The sequence below is a fragment of the Triticum urartu genome, chromosome 7 (genome assembly GCF_003073215.2).
Source record: "Triticum urartu cultivar G1812 chromosome 7, Tu2.1, whole genome shotgun sequence".
Taxonomy (NCBI): Eukaryota; Viridiplantae; Streptophyta; class Magnoliopsida; order Poales; family Poaceae; genus Triticum; species Triticum urartu.
Window position 1 is genome coordinate 452,917,182 of NC_053028.1, and position 22,631 is coordinate 452,939,812.

Sequence of the window (22,631 nt, forward strand, 5' to 3'; positions counted from 1 at the left end):
GTGTCCAAAACAGTGCCTGCCAGCATCGAGCCCAAGCCCGAGACACCGAGAGACACAAACACATGGCGACGCCCATGGAAGAGGACCGGCTGGAGGCGGCGGCGGCGGCGCCCGCAGACGTCGCCGGAGGAAGCGCGGAAGACGGGGAGAAGCCCGACGCGCCGCCCATGGAATCGGACTCAGACTCTTCGGACTCCGACGACGAAGGGGACGCCGGCGACGAGCTCCGCATCCAGGCCCTGGAGCGCGCCCTCCTGGAGCAGCCGCTCAACTACGAATCCCACGTTCAGGTACTACCGTCCGCCGCATCCTCTCTCGAGTCTCCATGCGTGGTCTCCCGACGACTAACTAGGGGTTTGAGCGGGTTTTGTGACGCCCACGGGTTGATGCGAGCTCCACAGCGTCGTCTAGGTTTTCGACTCAGGGCACGCTCTCCACAGCGTCGACTAGGTTTTCGACCCAGGGCACGCTCTTACGCATTTGGACCTTTGTGGCGCTGATTTTGCCACTGGGCAACGATTTCAGTGTGGTTGAGCTCATTTTGTTAGAAATATTAAATACACTCTTGATTTCTATGTCCACCTGCGTCTTTCTTATGTCAGTAGCTGAACCTTGGCCGCGGTAGGTGGACATTGATATGATCTCACCACCTGACTAGCTTATGTTTGATGGATGTTTTTGCTGTTTCGCCTTTGATTTGTCTGTACACATAATGCTCGAGGTCATCAGGGAATATCAAGAAGCAGCATGCATTTGCAGTGGTCGTGGATTAATTTGAGCCTTGTGGTGGTTTCTACGTGCCAAGTTATCTACTTAGGGCGTGCTCCTCTGCATTTTGCACCGCTCATGCACTAGATTTGGCCATTAAGATGACAATTTCAGCACCGCTGAGCTTTGTTAAGAGGATGGATCTTTCACTGGTTTAGTAATTGGGATGCTTTGGCTGCCTTTAAGTGTAAAGTGGATATTGTTGATTGATAAGTGCTATCGTTTACTAGCTTAATGTTGATGGTGTTTTACTGTTCCATATTGTTTTTTGGTAGCTCATACAATGCTTGAGAAAATCTGGGAATATCGAGAAGCTTCGTGCTGCAAGGGAGGAGATGAACAAGTACTTCCCTCTCACACCGAAGATGTGGCAGGATTGGGCAAAGGATGAGATTTCATTGAGCTCTGGGTTTGTGATTCTTTTCTCTTGAAATGATCTCCTGAAATATTTATGTTATTGGCAACTAAAACCTATATACTGTCTGTTACAGTCGTGGATCTTTTGATGATATTGAAAAACTCTATGAACGTGGAGTGCAAGAATATCTGGTATGTCGAACTGTTTTTGTGGTTTTGAGTTTAGACTACTGAGCGTGTGGAGTGCTAACTTATCTTGATGATCATGTTATTGCAGAATATTAAGTTGTGGCGGGATTACCTTGATTATGTTGAAGAGCATGATCAGTCAGTGTCTCAATGTTCGCAATCTGGTCTCTCAAAAATGAGGGATTTGTATGAGCGTGCAATCACTGCAGGGGGTCTACACGTGACCGAAGGCAGCAAACTATGGGAAGCCTACAGGGAATATGAGATGGCTATTTTGACCATAAATGATGGTAATGACGAGGAGAAGGCAAAGCAGGTTCAACGTGTCCGCGCGCTCTTCCACCGCCAGTTATCTGTGCCTTTGGCTGACATTGAGTCAACACTTGCTGTGTATAAGAGTTGGGAAGCTGAAGAAGGCAATACAAGGGACCCAGATTCCCAGGTTGATGATGTTCCCCCAAATGTTTTATCTGCTTACAAAAAGGCCAGCGAGATGTACAATGCACGGAAGCAGTACGAGGATGAACTAAGCGTCGCGGCTGAATCCGAGGCTAACAAACTACAAGTGTTCCTGGTATGGCGATGTTTTTCTTTATGAAATTGAAATCTTTGTTTTCAGTAACTCACTGTTGTTTGTTTGTTGGCGCTGAAACAGAAATACATCAAATTTGAGGAGTCTTTTGGTGACCCTGCTCGTGTCCAAGTTTTATACGAACGGGCCGTTTCTGAGCTTCCCGTTTCAAGTGATCTATGGATGGGATACACGAGTTACCTGGACAGAACCCTAAAGGTACTCTTTGAAGCTGTGATGTCCGATGTGACAATACATCTAGATCTGTAGATCTAATGAAATAATTATGATGATGTTTTCTTTTAAGTGGCAATAATTGCTTAATTTCTGATTTCTCTTGCAGGTACCTGCTATACTAAAAAGTGTTTACCACAGAGCGACGAGAAACTGTACATGGGTTAGTGACCTATGGGTCCACTACTTGCTGTCTTTGGAGCGCATTCGTGCATCTGAAGACGAACTGCGACATGTAAGTTCCTTGGGTCTCTCTGTTGGTATGTAGTCGGGGATTTTACAATTCAAAAACTTGAAATTGTATTTGTATGTAATGAAATGGCATAATTCAGTGTCAAAAATCTGGTGCCACTATTTGGTAGTTCAGTTTATTACATTTATATGTTCCCTGAGTTTTGGTTTTATAATTTATAAACTCAAATTTTTACTTGTATGCAAAAGAAATGGCAGAATTCAGTGTCCAAAGTCTGGTTCCACTGTTCGGTACTTGTTATGTTATATATTCACTGAGTTTTCTTACTTGCAATAGCAGACAGGTTTTAAAATTGACCAAGGGGTGCTATATTTAAGCTTTCATTGCTGTTGACTTCAACTAGCATTTTCCGAAATTGGTTCACCTCTCTTGGCAGAAGTCCTGTCACTTAAGCCCATTCTGCCAATATGAAGCGATTACTATTAAAGTGATTGGGTATTTAGGTAGAGAACTAGAGCTCTGCTTCTGCTTTATACTGAGAACCCCATAATAAGTTGGGAGGAAAGTTCATTTTAATATAGTATTCGGTAGCTTGTTAGGATATTTAACTTGTGTAACTTTGTTACCCCTAATATATTATGTGCACTGTATTCACTGATATAGGTTTAGGTAATATTCTAACAAATATAGAATATTATTTATTAAAACAGGAGAGTTATATAGATAGGAAAGAAATAAGACTGTGCATGGAGATCGAATCCGTATCCTTTGGATTGTTGATTAGGGGTTAAGTCTGCCACTATAAGGAACAACGTCTCTATCAATTATCAACATCTTTGAATTGTTGATTAGGGGTTAAGTCCTACTTCCTCCGTCCGGGTTTATAAGTCCATCTCGTACTTTGGATCGAACTTTGACCATGAGTTTAACTAATTTATATGTAACAGAAATTATGCCACTGGATATTAAAATTCAACGATATAATTTTTTGTTACATAAATAGTATTTTGTATGAAGGGGAGCCTTGGCGCAGTGGTAAAGCTGCTGCCTTGTGACCATGAGGGCCTTGTGACCATGAGGTCACGGGTTCAAGTCCTGGAAACAGCCTCTTGCAGAAATGCAGGGAAAGGCTGCGTACTAAAGACCCAAAGTGGTCGGACCCTTCCCCGGACCCTGCGCAAGCGGGAGCTACATGCACCGGGCTGCCCTTTTTTAAATAATATTTTGTATTAGTTAAATGTATGGTCAAAGTTTGACCCAAAGTATGAGGTGAACTTTTAAACCTGACAGAGGAAGTGCTCCCCATCCTGCCATCTTCATGGCGGTAGGTACCTAGTTTGTTCCATAGTTGGTAGATAATATCCTAAAGCAACAAGCGCTTCATTAGAATACTGGTGCATGCCATGAAATGCTATTGTGTTCACTGTACTCTTTTGTTGCCTTCATTGGAGAAGATTATTGTTCGTCTTGCCTTTATTTTCTTTTGTATATGTATATTAGCAAATACCAACATATATGCACGTCTTGTTTGCAGGTCTTTGAGCTAGCCATTCAATGTTCTTTCCCAAGCATGAACGAGGTGATTTATCTGCACTTGCATCCTCCATCTCACCCCTCACCCCCACCACACACACACATGTGCGTGGGCATGCAAAGATACCACATTTCGTTGCATCTTGGAAGTCACTGTCTGTCTTTCTTGTTGGGACAGTAATTGTAGTTTGCAGATCTGCTTGTTTTGATCAGCCCGACAATAGCTGTAATTTCCTGGATAACTTAGCACGTTCTTTTTGAGGACTCTTGTCCTATGGCCTGTAATTTTCTGTCAACTGATCTAGTAAGGTCTGATACACCTTTCATTTGGATGATTGCATGCAGTACCTCAATATTTATCTTACTCGAGTTGATAGTTTAAGACGGAGAATGCCAACTGGCTTGGATTTCGAACTGATTAGGCAGACATTCGTGGTATGTTCTCTACGAGCTAGCTGTGTACATGCATTTTATTTTATTTGTACTAGAGTTAATTATTATTTTTGTTTCGAAGGAGAGTTAACTTTGAGTATATAATAACAGGATGCTGCTGAGTTCCTCTCACCACAACTAGGAATTGAGGAGCTATTACTCTTGCATGCATACTGGGCTAAATTAGAGTGTAATATTGGCAAAGATATAGCTGCAGCACGCGGAGTTTGGGAAAATGCTCTCAAGAAAAGGTTTATTATTATGTTTGTGCAAGTTCATACAATTTTCTCATTGCTGGCACTAAGTTGAATCTGTTTACTTCCAGTGGGTCTGTTTTGGAGGTTTGGCAGCACTATATTTCAATGGAGATAGAAATGGGGCATACTCATGAGGCAAGATCACTTTACAAGCGTTGTTATAGCAAAAAATTTGCTGGGTCTGGATCAGAGGTAAGCTCTTCTTGAGAAACTACAGGAATGCCGCGAGATGTTATATATCCAAAAGCATGTCAGGCCATAATAATGGGAGAATAAGTATTAGAGCTAAATGAGTAGCCCACTTATTTAATTTGGACTATATTCAAATAGATAACGTCAATAGTTCCAGACGCTGTATGACATGAGAACTCCTCTTGTTGTATGGTTCATATCCGGCCTACAACCCCATTCTGACAAATGGGCCATTCTGGTGGACTTGAACTAGAAAAAAAGTCCATTTTACTACCCTGAATAAAGTTGGTGGTTCACAATACCCCCTCATCTATTTTTCTGTTCCTTTCACCCCCTAAACAAACCCATACCGGATGAAAGAACCCCCTGGGTGGTTTGTCTCCACTTGCTGGTGATGTGGCATTGGTCAACAGTGGTTTTGACCTGCGGGTGGACCTCCCTTGGTAGGTGTGGCTGAGATTGACGGGTGGGGCCTAGAGGAGGCGGGGTCCGCTTGACAGGTCTGTCTCCTTCCTCTATCGCTCGCCCGCGGGACAGAGAGGAGCTCGGGCGCTCGTCTCGGCGGCAAAGGCCACCCCCGGTGGAGCTACGACCACCGGATTGACCCCCGCGATGCAGCGCGTACCCCGGCAGCAGCAGCAAGCAAGGCAACAACGGCACAAGCAGCAGCCACAAGCAAAGCAGCAGCGAGCGAGCGCACGGGGGTAGCTGCAGCTGCGGCGCACACGGGCACAGATCGAAGGGGGAATCGGCAGAGGAGCTCACCGCGGAGCTCGTGGACGAGGTTAGCGAGCGCGGGTGTCGACGGACACAACGAAATCGATGACAAGATGCGGCGGCCGTGGACGAAGACGATGGCGATGGCGAGCGTACGTGGCCTCCTAGCCTGAGCCCTTCGGCGAGGGTGAAGGAGACGATGATGGCGGAGCTACTGGACGTCTTGGCGTGACGAGGGGAGGCCGGCGGCCGCAGGATCGACGCGGCGACGGCGACCATGAGTTTCAGGCGACGAACAAGGGATATGCGGGAGATTTGGGGTTAGAAAAGAGGGAAGGAAGAGGAAAGAGAAGGGAGGAAGGAGAAGCAGGGCGCTCGGCGCGGCGGCTTGGAACTCCGGCGGTCGCCGGCGTCGGCCGGAGGCGGTGGGGTCGGGCGCAAGGGGAGGCTGGAGCTCCTCTATCTCAGCCCAGCCTGATGAGGGGGGCCCACCTGTGGTCAAAACCACCGTTGACCACTGCCACATCAGCAGCCATTTGAGTCAAACCACCATAGGGACCGATTTTGTCCGGTATGGGATTGTTTAGGGGGTGAAGGGAACAGAAATAAAGATCAGGGGGTTATGTGAACCACCAACTTTTTTCAGGGTAGTAAAATGGACTTTTTTCCTTGAACTATACACCAAAGATGAGCACCATGGCATGATCCCCAAAAATTGATAGTTTTCCTTGCTTTTGAACCTTTTCTTACTGAATAGTATTGAATACTTGAAACTTTATTTCAGTTATAGTTTTCTTTGTATTTAGTGATCCTTGTATTGCCAAAAAGAACCTTGGCTCATAGTTACTGCAAATGAACTGCATGATTTGAAACAGATATCTTAATTATCACAGTTCCTTATATTTCCATTGCCATTTATGTTTTTTCTTTGGCAAAGGCAATGAATAATGATGACTGCAACTTACTAGGCTGTATGTCATGCGTGGATAAGATTTGAAAGGGAGCATGGCACCTTGGATGATTATGACCTTGCTATAAAAAAGGTATGCTGCCGCACGATTTTTTGGGTGTATATCCTCATTTTTTTCACCTTTTATCTTCGTCTTAGGTTCATATCATTTTCCTTCGATTGAATTTAAGCCACATTAGCTACGGTAGTGGATAGGTGCCTTGCTAGTTCTTTTAACCGCTTAATTATTGTCTTCTGGATAGGTAGTTATCTGGTTGGGCATTTAGCTTGTGCCTCTTATCAGTTCGTCATGAATCTGGTTTCATTTTTAATAAGCATTTGAGACAGTGAGGTGACATTTTGTACTGTGGACGAATGTTTGACATATATACTTGATATCTAAACTGCATGTATCTTATACTGTGGGCGAATGTTTGACATATATGCTTGACATTTTGTACGCTAGAATTTATATACTAGATTCAATCATATTGTGTGTTGTGTTGAGTTGTTGACATAAGTGAAACCATTCTCCAGTGGCAAATATGTTATGCTTCTTTTCGGTCCCTTGAATGATGGCTGACATTGTTTTGTTCTTCCAATAAGAACCATCTTCTTTGTAGATAGAGAGCCAAGTCACCCAGTATACATGTTGAAAAATAATTACCACTTTGATATGTCGATGTCTTAAAGTGCCCAATAATCCGAGAGACATTGCTGGATGTAGGTTCTACACTTCTATGTACTATTTCGTCCACAGTATAAGATACATGCAGTTTACATATCTATTCGAGAGACATTGTCTGATGCAGTTCCTAGATCCTTAGAACTATCTCTCCTTTGGGTTATTTGTACTGTGCCTCTTTTCTTTTTTGCATATTTTTGGATAACCCTGTTATATCTCCTCACAAATTGGTGGGTTTATCTTCCATCATTTTGTGTTCAAATATTTTATTGGGAGTTTGGGACAATTGTACTATAGTACTTATTTGTATGTAGCTCACATGCTACCTCTGTTCGGAATTAACTGATGCTGAAATGTGTGTATCTAGGCGTGTTTCAGTGTGTAGATACACTCGTTTCAGCGTCAGTTAATTCTGAACAGAGGGAGTATATTTTAATGGGAGAACAATAATTTGACGAAATCATTAATTTTTGTAGATAAAATATGCAAGGAATATAGTTGTAAAAAATGTTAATTTACCACTAGCCACCATTATCCTGCATCTTTTTTTTTGCATTATGTGAATCATCTCTTCTCAGTGGTTATTTTGAGTAGTGTCCTGCAGCATCGCGTGGGGTATCATCTAGTGTTTGACAAGTATAGCATTTTTCTTCTTTTTGCAATAAAGCATTTTTCTTCTTTGTTTCATTATAAAAACTGGGCCTTTCTGGTAAATAAATGTTTAATTTGTCTGTTGCACCTTTCATATCCCTCCGAACACTATGTGAGTGAATGCTTCTTGGATTGATTATAAATATGTATGAAACACCTGTTCAATGCACTCTGTCCTATAGAGCAACTCATAAGATCTGCTATCCTGCTTGATTATTCTCCATAATTCAGTATGATATTGCCCCAAGTTTCTGGATGTTTCTGGTCCATGTGCCTAAAGTTTGACTATTTGCTACAATTTTTGATACCATAAAGGCTTACATGCAAGACTAGTCCTCAGTGCAAAGATTAGTTATATCTGTTGCATTTGTAATTATTCTGAAAGGGGTTACCATATCCCACAAATCAAAGTGTTCTATAATTTAACTTTGTGACTTAGATTGATGTGTAGCAGGTTATTGTGTAAACTGTACGTAGTTGCTAAGCTTATCATCATGCTACTTGACCAGGTCACCCCTCGTTTGAAGGAGCTTATAATGTTCAAGGCTCAGCAGGAGGCTAAATCGGACCCATCCTCAGCTCCCAAAGAAACTTCTTATGCAAATGATTCCTCTCAGAAAAGAAAGCCAAGTAAAATGACCAGTAAAGTGCAGCCTCCTGCTAAAAAAAGGAAAGATAATCCACCTAAAAAGACCGTGTCATCAGATGACCACAGATCGAAGGAACAAAGCACAGACAGTCATCTTCAAGAAGGTGGAGAGGTCATCAAAGGGAACGCCGAGGTGCCTGTGGAAATGAAAGTTGAAGGTGACAGCAAAGGAGGAAATACAAGTTCAAATCAACCGAAGCCGTACTTCTACAGTGACAAATGCACTGCCTACATGTCAAATATAGACTTGAAAGTATGCCTCCTTTTGTTTCTGTATCTGCACTTATATCCTGAACTTCAATAAAGTAAGCATCTACTCTTTCTATAGGCAACTGAGCTGCACATCCGTGGTTTCTTTTCTGACATTGGTGGCGTGGTAGACATAAGGTTACTGAGGGACAGATCCACGAAAAAATCAAGGGTACGTGTTCAACATCCTTAATTATTTGCCTCTAGCATCCAATGATGTGCTCACTTATCAATTTTTGCACAATTGAAAAGTTTCCTGGGGCAACTGGTTACCCAACCTGGGTTTGAATTCTCAGGTCACCACCTCTTATAAATATGCCAAAAGGGCTTCTTCCCTTTTGGCCTTATCTTTTTTCTTTTTACCCTCAAAAAATTTCTGCACCAAAGCATTTCTCTGCTGTGAAACAAGGCAAATTTGCTGGCTTCCTGCTTGTTCCTATTCCTGAGGTAGACTTCACAATGTTATGCTGGAGATGCACATGTATTCTGAGTGGTACATATATAGACATTACAGCAGTCAAGATGTAAAAAATATCTCCCTTATAATCAGGGTAGATGTTCCAGTAGTTCATTGGTACAGCTGAGTTGATTAAATAGGTGTACATGTCTTCTGGAAAGTTACTTTTCTCAAGCTTTTTGTGCCAACTAAACTTCTTGAAGTGGTATCATCGTTGCCGCCAATTTTTGAGTTAACCACTATCTTCAGCCGGCTCTAGAAAGTTCCTATATTTTTCCATTCTGGTATCATCGTTACTAAGAATCCCAAACTGTTATTAAGGCATATTTCCCTTCAATAGATTTCCGTGCTTAGCATGTTTGCAAATTTTAAGAAAAAAGGATGGGCTCTATGATCTTGCTTCTTTTCTCATTACGCTCATCTCTTATAATGTGTTAAATGGGAAAAATTCTTGAGTCGTAAACTTTGTGGAGTGCATCCTCAGCACATTTAATCTCTCATGTTCATTTGTTTTTCCATGGATGTTTTGCAGGGGTTGGCGTATGTGGACTTTTCAGACAAGGATCATCTTGAGGCGGCCATTAGAAAAAACAAGCAAAAGTTGCTCAGTAAGAAAGTAAGTGTTGCTCCTTCAGATCCAAGCAAGAGTAAGAAGAACCGTGAAGCAGGCACTTCCTCCAAAGGTATGTTCTTTGGTTGACACTGCACATCTTCTCCTCTTAATAGTAGAATCGTGGTGTTTTCACATTGCAAAATTGCATATTATAAACTTAAAAGCCTATAACTGCTGTGGAAGGAATCTGAACTTCACAGCTGGCAAACATTGGACATCGTTGTAACAAGCAAACTAGTAGTGTATTTGCTATGCTATTTGATGGTCAAGCAGTGCAGTTTGGGAATGTATCTATGCCTGTCTCACTTGAAAGTGGGGAACTGGGTCATTCCAATTATGACTGGCTTCTGAAACCTGTTAGCATTAAGCATGCACTTTTACACTTATTGCTGCAGTAATACTGTATGTCCTTTTGCATGTTTACACTGATGCATAGGGAGGCTACTTTTATAATTGTATATCTTGAATTATGTTTCCCGTTTTTCCTCGAGGACATGTGATATGAACCATTTTCCCACAATAAATTGATACGTCTTACATGAGCATAAGGCTATTGGTGACCTCTAGTTGACCTTTGTAGGCAACCTTCATCCTCGCAATTATGCCATGGACTAAATCATCCTTTTAGCTGACAAATATGATTTATCTGACTTGGTTTCTACAGATAAATTGCCCTCTGGAGGTGATCATGGTGAAAAGGCGCCAGTCGACGGTACTTCAGAGAAGGAGATGCCCAAAGGTGAGACGAAAATCACAGGCAAGAACACATTATTCGCGCCACGGGCTTTGGTCAAACCACTTGGATGGAACAAGAAAGATGAGAAACCAGATGTTGCTGCGGAAGAGCTGAAGTCGAATGATGAGTTCAGAAATCTGTTGCTTAAGAAGTGATGTCCGTAGGCAGGTTAGTTCGTCGGTGTCTTCACGTCCCACCAAGGACCTCTACCTTGCACCTGACCTGTGGAATGAATGAATATAATGAAGTGTTAACTTGACCTTTAACCGGCTCCTACTGTGTTACTGTGTTCTCCTGTCGTCGCACGAAATTCCGACACTTTTACTGTGTTATCCTTTTGGCATGAGAAATCTCAGCTGTAGAAGTTGTAGTTCCTTGGCAGTCTAATGTCAGAGGTCGGTGAAGCCAGCCGTTTTACCAAGTTTGGCACATTATTCATGGTAGTACAATTTCATAGACGACTTGGTTGTGATAGAAATCCAAGGGAGGCAACGTAGCCGGAAGCCTGTAACCCACGTCGTGTCCTACAGCCCCAAGCGCTGGGAATCCATTGGGTTGTTCGAACACCTTTGCAGCGCGGCTTGCCATGGCGCTGTGCTGTCGATGTCGGTTTTCAGTGGGCAGTGGCGCACTCATACACGTAGGCACGGAGACGCATGGGTAATTGAAGAACAAGATACGATACCCCCAAGAAAAAGAAAAAGACACGCTAATAAATAGTGAAAACGGCACATAATAAGAGGAGTATTTCTATTTTCAACACAGTATCTAAGCAATGTTTTTAAACTTTAAACTGTACACTTGCAAGACTTACTCGTACCAAAACTTGCACGAGTGCACGACTAGCTAGTTTTTCCGTCGGCCGTGGCTTCCCCGCCTTTTCCTTTCACAGACGCCTGATTCTCACTCTCCTCCTTTCCCGGTAACAATACAAGTTTCTCCTTGACCGCCGTCTTCCCCACGACGGCCTTCCTCTTGAGCTCGTCAACCAAGCGCGCGAGGCATGCATCGGCATCGCCGCGGGCGGCGCGCTCGGAGCGCGACATCAGGCACTCGGCGACGTCCGCGGGCGTCATGTCCGCCACCCGCAGCAGCTCCTCCACGGCGTAGAAGAGAGGGTGCGCGTCCACGCCGAGGTAGTTCTTGGCGAGCGTCATGAACGCCCCAAACTCGCAGTAGCTCATCTCGATGTGCACGTCCATCCTCCCCCGCCGGGCCAGCGCCGGATCGTCGAGCGCGCGGGACCAGTTGGTGGTGACCACGATGATCCGCTCGCCGCCGTGCGCCGACCACAGCCCGTCCATGAAGCTGAGCAGGCCCGGCAGCGTCACTAGTGAAGGGCGAATAAGCCACAGCGTACGAGCCGGGCATGTCGAGTGCGGGTATGGGCGCGCACTGGACTTGCTGGGCGCGTCGGGTCCGAGGACTAGGGCGTGCGTGTGTGCGTGCGTTGGGTGCACGGGCGTGTCCGTGCACCAGGGTGTGTGGGTGTGCGTCTGTTGGCAAGCCGTAGGTGGCCTGGTCAGGCGCGAGCCGTTGGAGCTGGCCGTGTGACGCGGGCGTCGGGCGCAGCGCAGGCGAGGTCAGTGCGCGGAGAGCGCGGGGATGATCAGGGGCGAGTGGAGGCGTGGGTGCGTGCCCGGTGCGCTGGCTCAGGGTATAAAGCCACCTGATGGCGCTGTAACAGTAAGACACTGTCGAGTTTGTGCTCGAGGGAGTAAAGGGGGCGTTCGAGCGCCAGGAAAACCTATGTGTCCACCGTTTCTCTGAATTTCTCTGAACTTCTTCTTCTTCTCTCCGGTGAGCTAGCCACGACAGCAGTGAGCGAGCAGAGTGGGAGGGAGAGGCGAGCTAGGGCCAGAGAGTGGAGGTTCCAACAACTAGCGTCTCCCTCTGTGGCTCCGTTGTGGCGTGGTCGAGGGAGCGATCGATGTCCTCGATGACGACGATGGACCTTCGCGTGGTCTCGGCGAAGAGTTTGCGGAGGTCGCCGTTGGTGTGCACAGAGGCGAGCTCGATGTCGTAGACGTCGTAGTTGAGGTGGTTGGCCATGGCGGCGATCATGGAGAACTTGCCTGTGCCCGGCGGCCCGTAGAGGAGGTAGCCGCGCTTCCACGCCTTGCCGATGCGGCGGTAGTAGTCCCGGCTGTTGCGGAAGTCATCCAGGTCGTCCATGACCATCCGCTTCTTTGCTGGGTTCATGGCCAGGGTCTCGAACGTGGCCGGGTGGTCGAAGTCTACATAGCTCCATACCTCATCTGTTAGCGCCCCTGACTAGCATACCCCACCTGCCAATTCATCATCAAGGCCCAGGCGTCCCTCCAGGCCCAACCCACGCTACGTTGGCCCAGAATGGAGGAACCCGTGGCCCAAGAGCAAGGGAGTACTTAAGCTGGCGCCCGGGTCTGGTTAGGGTATCCAGAGGATCACGGCGGACGGCACCAGGCGGCTACCAACTCCCGATCCCCTTTCCTCTTCCTCCCCGCTAGAACCCTAACTACTTCTGATTCGTGTAATCGCTACCAAATCCTGTACCTGTGAGTGAGATTGCCACCAATATTCGAGATACAACTGTGCCTCTTACACTTGGTATCAGTCGCCACCACCACCCTTCCCGCCGCGCGCGTTCTGGCTCACTTCATCGAGACGCGCCGACTCCGTCAAGCGCGCCTGCAACTGGAGCACATGGATCCGGCCATCAAATCCTACCTCGACAAGCTATCGGCCACGATGGAGGCCAACACGACGGCCCTGACAGTGGTCAGCTCCCGCCTCGACGATTTGGCGTCGTGGCGGCCCGATCTGGAGAAGCGTGTCGTCGATCTGGGCGAGGCGGTGTCTGCGCTTCAGCAAGAGCGTCCCGGCTCCACCAACGGCGAGGGTACACAGGCGCCGGCACCAATGGCGCCACCGCCAGTGACTCGCGTCACCACAACTCGTGTCGCTGAAGGCGCGATGGACGCAATCCACGGGTCCATTGACCACGGCGAATTCCATCTGCAATGGGGGTCGACGAGGTGTCATTCCAGACACCGCCGCCACTCCCGACCAACGGTCAGCTCGAAATCCCGTCCCCAAGTTCTCTCCCATCACCTTTTGCACATGCTAGTCAGATGCTAGCAGGACTGGGACAGGCGCACCCATCCATCGCTTTCCATCAGTTCTCAGGAGAAAATCCAAATCTCTAGAGAACCATGTGTGAACAGTACTTTAACATGTTTGGCATCCACGAATCCTTCTGGGTCCCGATGGCGGCGCTGAATTTTTCAGGCCCGGCTGCCATTTGGCTGCAGTCCATACAAAAGAAACTGGGATCATTTAATTGGGAGTCATTTGCTGCCTTGTTATGCACTAGATTTGGGAGGGATAGACACCAGAACCTGATCTGTCAGTTCTATACCATTAAGCAAACTTCCTCAGTAGAAGATTTTATTGAGAAATTTGAGCTTATTACAAATCATTTGAGTTCTTATTTAGATTGAATTCACCCCTACTATTTCCTCACTCGTTTTGTGGAAGGGCTAAGGCCGAACATCTGTACGGTGGTCATGGTGCAGCGGCCACCGGACTTGGACACAGCTTGTGCTCTAGCCCTGCTCCAGGAAGAGGTGGCTGACGGAGCAGGCGTGGAGTTGTCGCGGCCGTTCCACTACCAGCCATGACCTCCAGAGGTGAACGCGCGTCCGCCCGCGGCGTTGCCACTTCCCTCGCCACCAGGTCGCCCACCACCACAAGCTGGGGCGATCGATCGGCGTGGCACCGATGCTGCTCGAGCCGAAGCAGCAAAGGTCAAGACTCTGCGCGACTACAGAAGAGCACGGGGGCTATGTTTCAAATGTGGCGAGCGCTGGGGTCATGACCACACCTGCCCTACAGCAGTCCAACTCCATGTAGTTGAGGAATTCCTGGAGCTGTTTGGCATCGACACAGCCACTGATCAACAATGTGTGCCAGCAGATGAACAACAACAGGAAACAGTCATGGCGATCTCACGATCGGCCATGACGGGAGGGGTGTCATCTAAAGCATTTCAGCTCCGTGCTTGGATTCAAGGTCGTGAAGTGCTAATGCTCGTCGACTCTGGCAGTACAACTTCATTCATCAACAAAAGCTTTGCAGAGGGTATGGCAGGCATCCAGCCCTTGTCAAAGGCACACAGGGTGCGCGTGGCTGACGGAGGAGAGCTCATCTGCTCTGCCAGTGTGCCCAATTGCACGTGGTGCTCACAAGGGCATCAGTTCAACACCGATCTGAAGGTGCTGGACCTAGGCGTCTACGACGTCATTCTAGGCATGGATTGGCTCGAGGAGCACAGTCCAATGGCAGTCGACTGGCGTGCCAAGCTCATCGCTATTCCATCACCAAGTGGTGTCATCAACCTCCGCGGCCACGACAACTCGTCGTCCACTTGTGTCGTCATCAACGCATTGCAACTTCAGAGCTTGTGCAGCAAGGGTGCCATCACTCACATGGCCCTGATACATGAGATTGCGCCAGAAGGGGACACCAGTTCACCGCCTCCAGCCTGCATACAGCAAGTTCTGAATGAGTGCGATGACGTTTTCAAGGAGCCAGTGGGTCTACCCCCGCGAAGTGCATGTGATCATCGCATTCCGCTAATCCCTGGAGCTCAGCCGTTTAGCATCAGACCTTATCGTCACAAGCCGGACCACAAGGATGAGATCGAGAGGCAAGTGGCAGAACTACTCCGCACAGGCGTCATCCAACGCAGCAACAATCCTTTTTCTTCCCCAGCTATTCTCGTCAAGAAGAAAGATGGAACGTGGCAACTTTGTATCGACTATCAATAGCTCAACGCCATCACATGTGTCAGCAAGTACCCAGTCCCGGTGATTGAAGAGCTCCTAGACGAACTGCACGGCGCGGCATGGTTCTCCAAACTGGATTTGCGCGCTGGTTATCATCAGATTCGTCTCGCCGAAGGGGAGGAGTTCAAGACGGCGTTTCAGACACACTCCGGGCATTATGAATTCAGAGTGGTATCCTTTGGGTTGACGGGAGGACCACCCATGTTTTTGGGAGCCATGAACACCACGTTCCACCCCCTCCTGCGTGTGTGCGTTCTCGTCTTCTTCGATGACATACTGGTCTTCAGCAAGACACTCAAGGACCACGTGCGGGATCTGAGACTAGTGCTCACGCTGTTGCGCAGAGATCAGTGGAAGGCCAAGTTCTCCAAGTGTGCATTCGGTCAACAGAAGCTCTCATACCTGGGGCACGTCATCAGTGAACAGGGGGTCGCTACCGAGGCAACAAAAATCAGGGCGGTGGCACAATGGACAGCACCAACCTGTGTCAAGGAAGTTCGCAGTTTCCTGGGGATGGCCGACTATTACCGTCGCTTCGTCAAGAACTTTGGAATCATAGCCCGACCGCTATTCAACCTTCTCAAGAAGGGGGTGCCATTTTTATGGACCTCAGCAACAGAGACAACTTTCCAAGTGCTCAAGAAACAGTTGGTCGAAGCCCCTGTACTTGCCCTCCCAGACTTCTCTAAGACCTTCGTCGTCGAGACAGATGCCAACGACAAAGGGATCGGAGCGGTTCTTCAGCAAGGTGGTCATCCGATTGCTTACATGAGCAAAGCGCTGAGCCCGCGGTACCAAGGCCTATCCACATATGAAAAGGAGTACCTAGCAGTAATTGTGGCAGTAGACCAATGGCGACCGTACCTCCAACACGATGAATTCGTCATCTCAACTGATCAACGCAGCCTGGTTCATCTCAATGAGCAGCGCCTCACTACACCTTGGCAGCAAAAAGCATTCACAAAACTATTGGGGCTGCGGTTCTCGATCCGTTACAAGAAAGGAAGCGACAACACTGCAGCGGATGCTCTATCGCAGGCCAACACCACGGAGATTCTGCACTCGGTCAGTTCCTGTCAACCTGCCTGGCTTGATGACGTCATCAACAGCTACAACAGCAACCCTCAAGCTCAACGTCTCCTCGAGCAGCTCGCCATCCGCGAGGATCCCAAGGGGCGATTCACCCTGAAGCAGGGGCTCCTGCGTTTCCGTGACAGAATATGGCTGGGAGGATCGACAAAAATGCAACAACGCATCATATCAGCATTCCATGACAGTGCTATGGGGGGGCACTCAGGTTTTCCGGTGACCTACCGACGCATCAGAAGGCATTTTGCCTGGCCAAAGATGAAAGCGCATATCTTGCAATATGTGCGCTGCTGTCAAGTGTGTCAACAGGCCAAACCCGACCGTAGTGCATCTCCGGGCCTGCTCATGCCGCTGCCTATTCCTCAAAAATCATGGGACTTGATCACCATGGACTTCATGGATGGTTTGCCGCAGTCGGGACAATTCAATTGCCTTCTGGTAGTGGTGGACAAACGGACCAGGTTCGCTCATTTTCTGCCCCTAGCGCATCCTTACACTGCTTCCAAAGTGGCCTTGCTTTACATGCATCAGCTCTACAAACTGCACGGGTTCCTTGGTGCAATTGTATCTGATCGCGATCCAGTTTTCACTAGCCATTTTTGGCAAGAGCTGTTCAAGTATGCAGGCACGGAACTGCGCATGAGCACGGCAAATCACCCACAGACGGACGGCCAGACCGAGAGGGTGAATCAATGCATCGAGACGTACTTGCGGTGCTTCATCCAGGCGTGTCCAAAACGCTGGAGCTTCTGGATACCACTGGCGCAGTTCTGGTACAATACCTCGCACCACTCGGCGATCGGCATGGCCCCGTTCAAGGCCATGTTTGGACGTTAACCAAGGCATTGGGGGATTACAGTTACTACATCATGCACAGTACCGACACTGCAAGCTTGGCTCAAGGAGTGAACCGTCATGCAAGGGGTTATCCAACAACAACTACACCGAGCACGTCAACTAATGAAGGACCAGGCTGACAAAAAGCGCTCGTTCAGGCAGTTCCAAGTGGGCGATCAAGTTTTCCTCAAGCTTCAGCCGTACATCCAGACGTCGGTGGCACCAAGGGAAAATCACAAACTGTCGTACAAGTTCTACGGGCCTTTCCCGATCATCGCCAAGATCAACGATGTCGCCTACGAACTCAAGCTTCCCCCTCAGGCTACAGTGCATCCAGTTTTCCACGTCTCCCAGCTCCGACAAGCTCTTCTACCGGGCACAACGGCATCCACTACGCTTCCACTGATGAAGCTATGTACCTAGGGTAGGGGCATGGACCTGTCCTAAGTACCCTACCCAAGGACATCCCTAGAAGAAGTCACCTTTCAATCGACTTGGAGGTATCCCACTCGACGGATTCAAGACACTCGACCACGAAGCAATCACTCGACTGCCAGGAGATCTAAAGTCGCCCTGCACGCAAACAGTCGGTCATTAAGTAGCTTTTATGGTCATCATATCACTTTATTAGGGGCGTTACCAGTAACCCCCAATCTTAATGTACTTTAAACCCTGCATTACTGAGGGCTGGAGGGGCCTGCCGAACTCTATATAAGCCACCCCCCTCAGTATCAAGGGTTCGCACCCCTGTTATTCATACACACATAATTCAGTCGACCGCCTCCGGGCACCGAGACGTAGGGCTGTTACTTCCTCCGAGAAGGGCCTGAACTCGTAATCCTCGTGTGCTTACAACTCCTCCATAGCTAAGATCTATCCTCTCCATACATACCCCCCTACATCACTGTCAGAGTTAGAACCACGACAGTTGGGGCCCACCGTGGGGCTGGTGTTTTAGCGTTTTGTTGGAGGAGTTGCGATCTTTTCCGACCCGAATCATCATGGTTTTCGGCGGAGTTTTGATGGAGGGCCGCGAGATCCGTCTCGGCGCGCTCACGTTCATCGCCGACGACTCCGCCTGGCTTCAGGAGGCTCCGCTCGACGTGGACGCACTCCCTGTCCGCGGGGCAACGCACTTTCGCGCGTGCGTCCGCGGCGTTCTCCTGTGGCAACCGTCGACCCCTTACCAGTCGGCTCCTGTGCTGTCCTCCCTCCTCGTTTCCCGCCGGCGCAAGCACTCCGGTCGGTCGAGACTTCAGCGGTGGGTGAGACACGCGATGGCCCGTCAGTCGGCCATCCCTCAAGTCGCAGCGATCGAGCCCGATGGATCCCTCTACGGCCTGTTCGACTGGCTCCGAAGAGACCGCATCCGAGTGCGACAACAACGATCCGGCGGCGGAGGTTCTGATGGTTGACGGACCGCCCAGTCCCCCCGGTTTTACCCGCACCGACGGAGGCGCAGGAGGAGGCGACCCGTCGCGTCCCCATGAGGAGTATCTTCCCGAGCCTCTCACGTCACTGCAGAGAGAAGAACTTCGCCGCCGAAACATGGATGCACTGCACACTCCTATTGTTGGAGAAACCCCTGAAGCTCGTGCCTTGGAGGACGCGCGCCTGGCAAACTTGGCTGAGCGCACTCGATTGGAGAACCTCCAGCGAGCACTCGACGAGCGGGCGCGACAACGGGTTCCCGAATCCAGTCGACGTCAGCTCTTCCCGCCCCCGCAGGTATATCGGACTCCGGTTCAGAATTTAGCAGCTGCGGCCCGTATAGCGGAGTCGATTCAGCCTTCCCAGTCGGAGGCTGGTAGAGGCTTGCTGCAGATCAGAGCATTACTCCGGGCAGCAGGAGATCAGAATTTCGCTGTTTCTCAGTCGCGGAACAGAATTCACAGCAGATCCGTTGCTGCAGACACGGTCCAGTCGGCTCACAGCCCGAGATCGCCCCCGAGGCGTGAGGGACGTGGAGACCGGCGTGACCAGTATGGGAACCATGAGCAGTATAATCACCGAGTCGATCGTGACGGTCGACGTCGAGTGCCCACGCCTCCCCCGAGGAGCGGGTCGTATGTGCCTCGCCAGCAGGATGACAGGCGCCCTCATAGTGGTGGGCGAAGGATTCCAGTCGACCCCAGAGGGACAGGATTTGACGCGAGATCCATCCTCGTCCAAGGTCTGGTCGACAGGAACAGGGCTCACCGAGAAGGCCACGACAGAGATGTGCCAGCCAGCAGCAGAGTACATGTTTTGGGGCCAGAGTGCTTTAGTAGAGCCATCAGGGCTGCTGTGATCCCTCCCAATTTCAGGTTGGCGACTGGAGTCAGTAAGTTCACTGGCGAGTCCAAGCCTAATACTTGGCTTGAGGACTACCGAGTGGCCGTCCAGATTGGCGGCGGCAATGATGAAGTGGCCATGAAGCACCTGCCTCTCATGTTGGAGGGCTCGGCCAGAGCGTGGCTAAACCAGTTAGCACCTAGCAGCATTTATACTTGGGAAGATCTCTCCCGAGTGTTCGTCACCACATTTGAGGGCACATGCAAGCGACCAGCAGGACTGACGGAACAGCGGTCTTGTGTGCAGAAGCCGAATGAAACTTTGAGGGATTACATCCAAAGATGGATCACGTTACATCACTCAGTGGAAAATGTGCCTGACCACCAAGCAGTTTGTGCCTTCAAGGAAGGCGTCAAGTACAGAGAGCTAAATTTGAAATTCGGTCGAACCGGAGACATGTCCCTGAATTGGATGATGGAGATTGCCACCAAGTACGCTAATGGTGAAGACGAGGATCGACTCAGAAGTGGCAAGCTCAAGTCAGTCGCCCAAGAAACCGGAGGCAATTCCAATCGGAAGCAGAAGCGGAAGGCCGAGCCAGCGGCTCCCGGGGAAGCTTTAGCTTTGGCCCAAGGAAAGTCTAAAGGGAAACCTAAAGGGCCTTGGAACCCCAAAAAGGTTAAAGACCAGGAGGGAAATGATGTGTTGGACTTACCGTGTCTCGTCCACACGAAGAAAGATGAAGAGGGTAATTTTATTTACCCGAAACATACCACTCGGCAGTGTCGACTCTTGATCCAGCAGTTCCAGGGCAAGCAGCCCAAGGGAAAGGAAAAGGAGTCAGACAAGGTCGAGGACAAAGAGGACAGTGATGACGGATACCCTCAAGTCAATTCCACCCTGATGATTTTTGCTGATGTTGAGAGCAAAAGTCGACTGAAAGTTATTAACCGAGAGGTGAATATGGTCGCTCCGGCGACACCTAGTTACCTGAAATGGTCTCAGACTGCCATAACATTCGACCAGTCCGACCACCCAACACACATTGCCACCCCTGGGAGGCAAGCTTTGGTGGTCGACCCAGTTGTTGAAGGCACCCGACTGACCAAAGTCCTGATGGATGGTGGTAGTGGTTTGAACATATTATACGCTGAGACATTGAAGGGGATGGGCATCCCGGTGTCCAGACTTAGTGCCAGCCACATGAGTTTCCATGGAGTCATTCCTGGGAAGAAAGCCGAGTCACTCGGCCAAATTGCTCTTGACGTGGTTTTCGGTGATTCCAAGAATTACCGCAAGGAAAAGTTGACATTCGAAGTTGTGGATTTCCAAAGTGCTTATCACGCTATTTTGGGCAGGCCAGCTTATGCACGCTTCATGGCTCGACCATGTTATGTGTATCTCAAATTGAAGATGCCTGGTCCCAAAGGTGTGATCACTGTTACAGGCAATCGGAAGAAAGCAGAAGAGTGTTTTCAGAAAGGCTCAAAGATTGCTGACGCTCAGATGGCAGTGGTCGAGCTGCAAGAGTATCAGAAGACTGCAGATCCGAGTGAGTTGCTACGAGCTAAGAAGCCTGCTTCAGAATTAGCTTTTCAGTCGTCCGGTGAAACGAAGGCAGTTCACATTCACCCGACCGATCCAAATGCTGCTCCGACTCACATTTCAACGACGGTAGACTCCAAATAGGAAGAAGCGCTCATCCAGTTCCTCCGTGAGAACTGGGACATCTTCGCATGGAAGCCTGCTGACATGCCTGGAGTTCCCAGGGGATGGCTGAGCACCGTCTACGAGTCGACCCAAAATTTAAACCTGTGAAAGAACATCTTCGACGGTCCGCCGTCCAGAATCTTAGCAGCGGAGTTCATCCGAGAAATTTACCACTCCGAGTGGCTCGCCAATGTTGTCATGGTCCCCAAGAAGGACAAGTCACTTCGCATGTGCATTGATTTCAAGCATATCAATTGGGCCTGCCCGAAAGATCATTTTCCTCTCCCCCGCATTGACCAGATAGTCGACTCGACTGCAGGATGTGAGCGTTTGTCTTTTCTAGACGCCTATTCTGGGTACCATCAGATCCGTCTGTACGGGCCCGACGAGATCAAAACAGCTTTCATCACTCCATTCGGGTGCTTCTGTTATGTCACCATGCCGTTCGGCCTCAAGAATGCCGGAGCCACATTTATGAGGATGATTCAGAAGTGTTTGCTCACTCAAATCAGTCGGAATGTGGAGGCATACATGGACGATATTGTGGTCAAGTCACGGAAGGGTTCTGACCTGCTGACTGACCTTGCTGAAACCTTTGCCAACCTTAGGAGGTATGATATCAAGCTCAATCCGTCAAAGTGCACATTCGGAGTTCCAGGTGGGAAGTTACTCGGTTTTCTCGTTTCCGAACGGGGAATCGACGCCAATCCTGAAAAAATTGGTACTATACTCCGGATGAAACGTCCTGTGCGTGTGCATGACGTCCAGAAGCTTACAGGATGCTTGGCCGCTTTAAGTCGATTCATCTCTCGCCTCGGTGAAAAGGCATTGCCTCTTTACCGACTGATGAAGAAGTCCGACAAGTTCGAGTGGACTCCAGAAGCTGATGCAGCGTTTACAGAGCTCAAAGCTCTACTCTCCACCCAGCCGGTGCTTGCTGCCCCAATCAGCAAGGAGCCTTTGCTGATTTACATTGCAGCCACAGGACAAGTTGTCAATACAATACTTACGGTCGAGCGGGAAGAAGAAGGAAAGGCCTTCAAAGTTCTGCGCCCAGTATATTATGTTTCTGAAGTTTTGACCCCTTCAAAGCAAAGATATCCTCATTTCCAGAAGCTTGTATATGGGATTTATATGACCACGAAGAAGGTTGCACATTACTTATCTGATCATTCCATTACAGTCGTCAGCGACGCTCCACTATTAGAGATTTTGCACAACAGAGATGCAACTGGTCGAGTGGCCAAATGGGCGATTGAACTTCTTCCCCTAGATATCAAGTTTGAGGCAAAGAAAGCTATCAAGTCCCAAGCAATTGCAGATTTCGTCGCCGAGTGGATCGAACAGCAACTTCCGACTCAAGTTGACTCGGAGCACTGGACCATGTTCTTCGATGGATCTAAGATGCTGAATGGTTCCGGTGCTGGGGTAGTATTGGTTTCCCCCCGAGGAGATAAGCT

General features: G+C 48.8%; 2 protein-coding genes across 2 annotated transcripts in view; one reads left to right on the forward strand and one right to left on the reverse strand.

Annotated features, from left to right (window-relative positions):
* Window positions 1-10,724, forward strand: LOC125518157 (squamous cell carcinoma antigen recognized by T-cells 3). Its single transcript, XM_048683088.1, has 15 exons — window positions 1-290; window positions 1,044-1,177; window positions 1,260-1,317; window positions 1,403-1,888; window positions 1,970-2,104; window positions 2,229-2,354; window positions 3,847-3,891; window positions 4,191-4,280; window positions 4,389-4,528; window positions 4,603-4,726; window positions 6,412-6,486; window positions 8,238-8,630; window positions 8,706-8,798; window positions 9,616-9,766; window positions 10,361-10,724. Exons 1-15 carry the CDS (start codon window positions 63-65, stop codon window positions 10,585-10,587), a joined length of 2,505 nt encoding a protein of 834 aa, XP_048539045.1. The 5' UTR covers window positions 1-62; the 3' UTR covers window positions 10,588-10,724.
* The window catches only part of LOC125518158 (AAA-ATPase At3g28610-like), a 24,808-nt gene continuing 8,675 nt past the window's right edge, over window positions 6,499-22,631 (reverse strand). Inside the window, exons 3-5 of the mRNA XM_048683089.1 lie at window positions 12,318-12,685; window positions 11,398-11,836; window positions 6,499-7,754 (exon numbers count right to left, since the gene is read on the reverse strand). Coding sequence (XP_048539046.1) covers window positions 7,659-7,754; window positions 11,398-11,836; window positions 12,318-12,685 — 903 coding nt within the window. The 3' untranslated portion in view covers window positions 6,499-7,658. The remainder of the gene's footprint in view (window positions 7,755-11,397; window positions 11,837-12,317; window positions 12,686-22,631) is intronic.

Bases quoted from the DNA above. Each gene is read 5' to 3' on its own strand.
- LOC125518157 (XM_048683088.1), top strand. From the start codon at position 63: ATGGCGACGCCCATGGAAGAGGACCGGCTGGAGGCGGCGGCGGCGGCG. The intron at 3,892-4,190 runs GTGATTTATCTG...GATTGCATGCAG, and splicing joins CTTTCCCAAGCATGAACGAG to TACCTCAATATTTATCTTAC. The intron at 8,799-9,615 runs GTACGTGTTCAA...GATGTTTTGCAG, and splicing joins GATCCACGAAAAAATCAAGG to GGGTTGGCGTATGTGGACTT.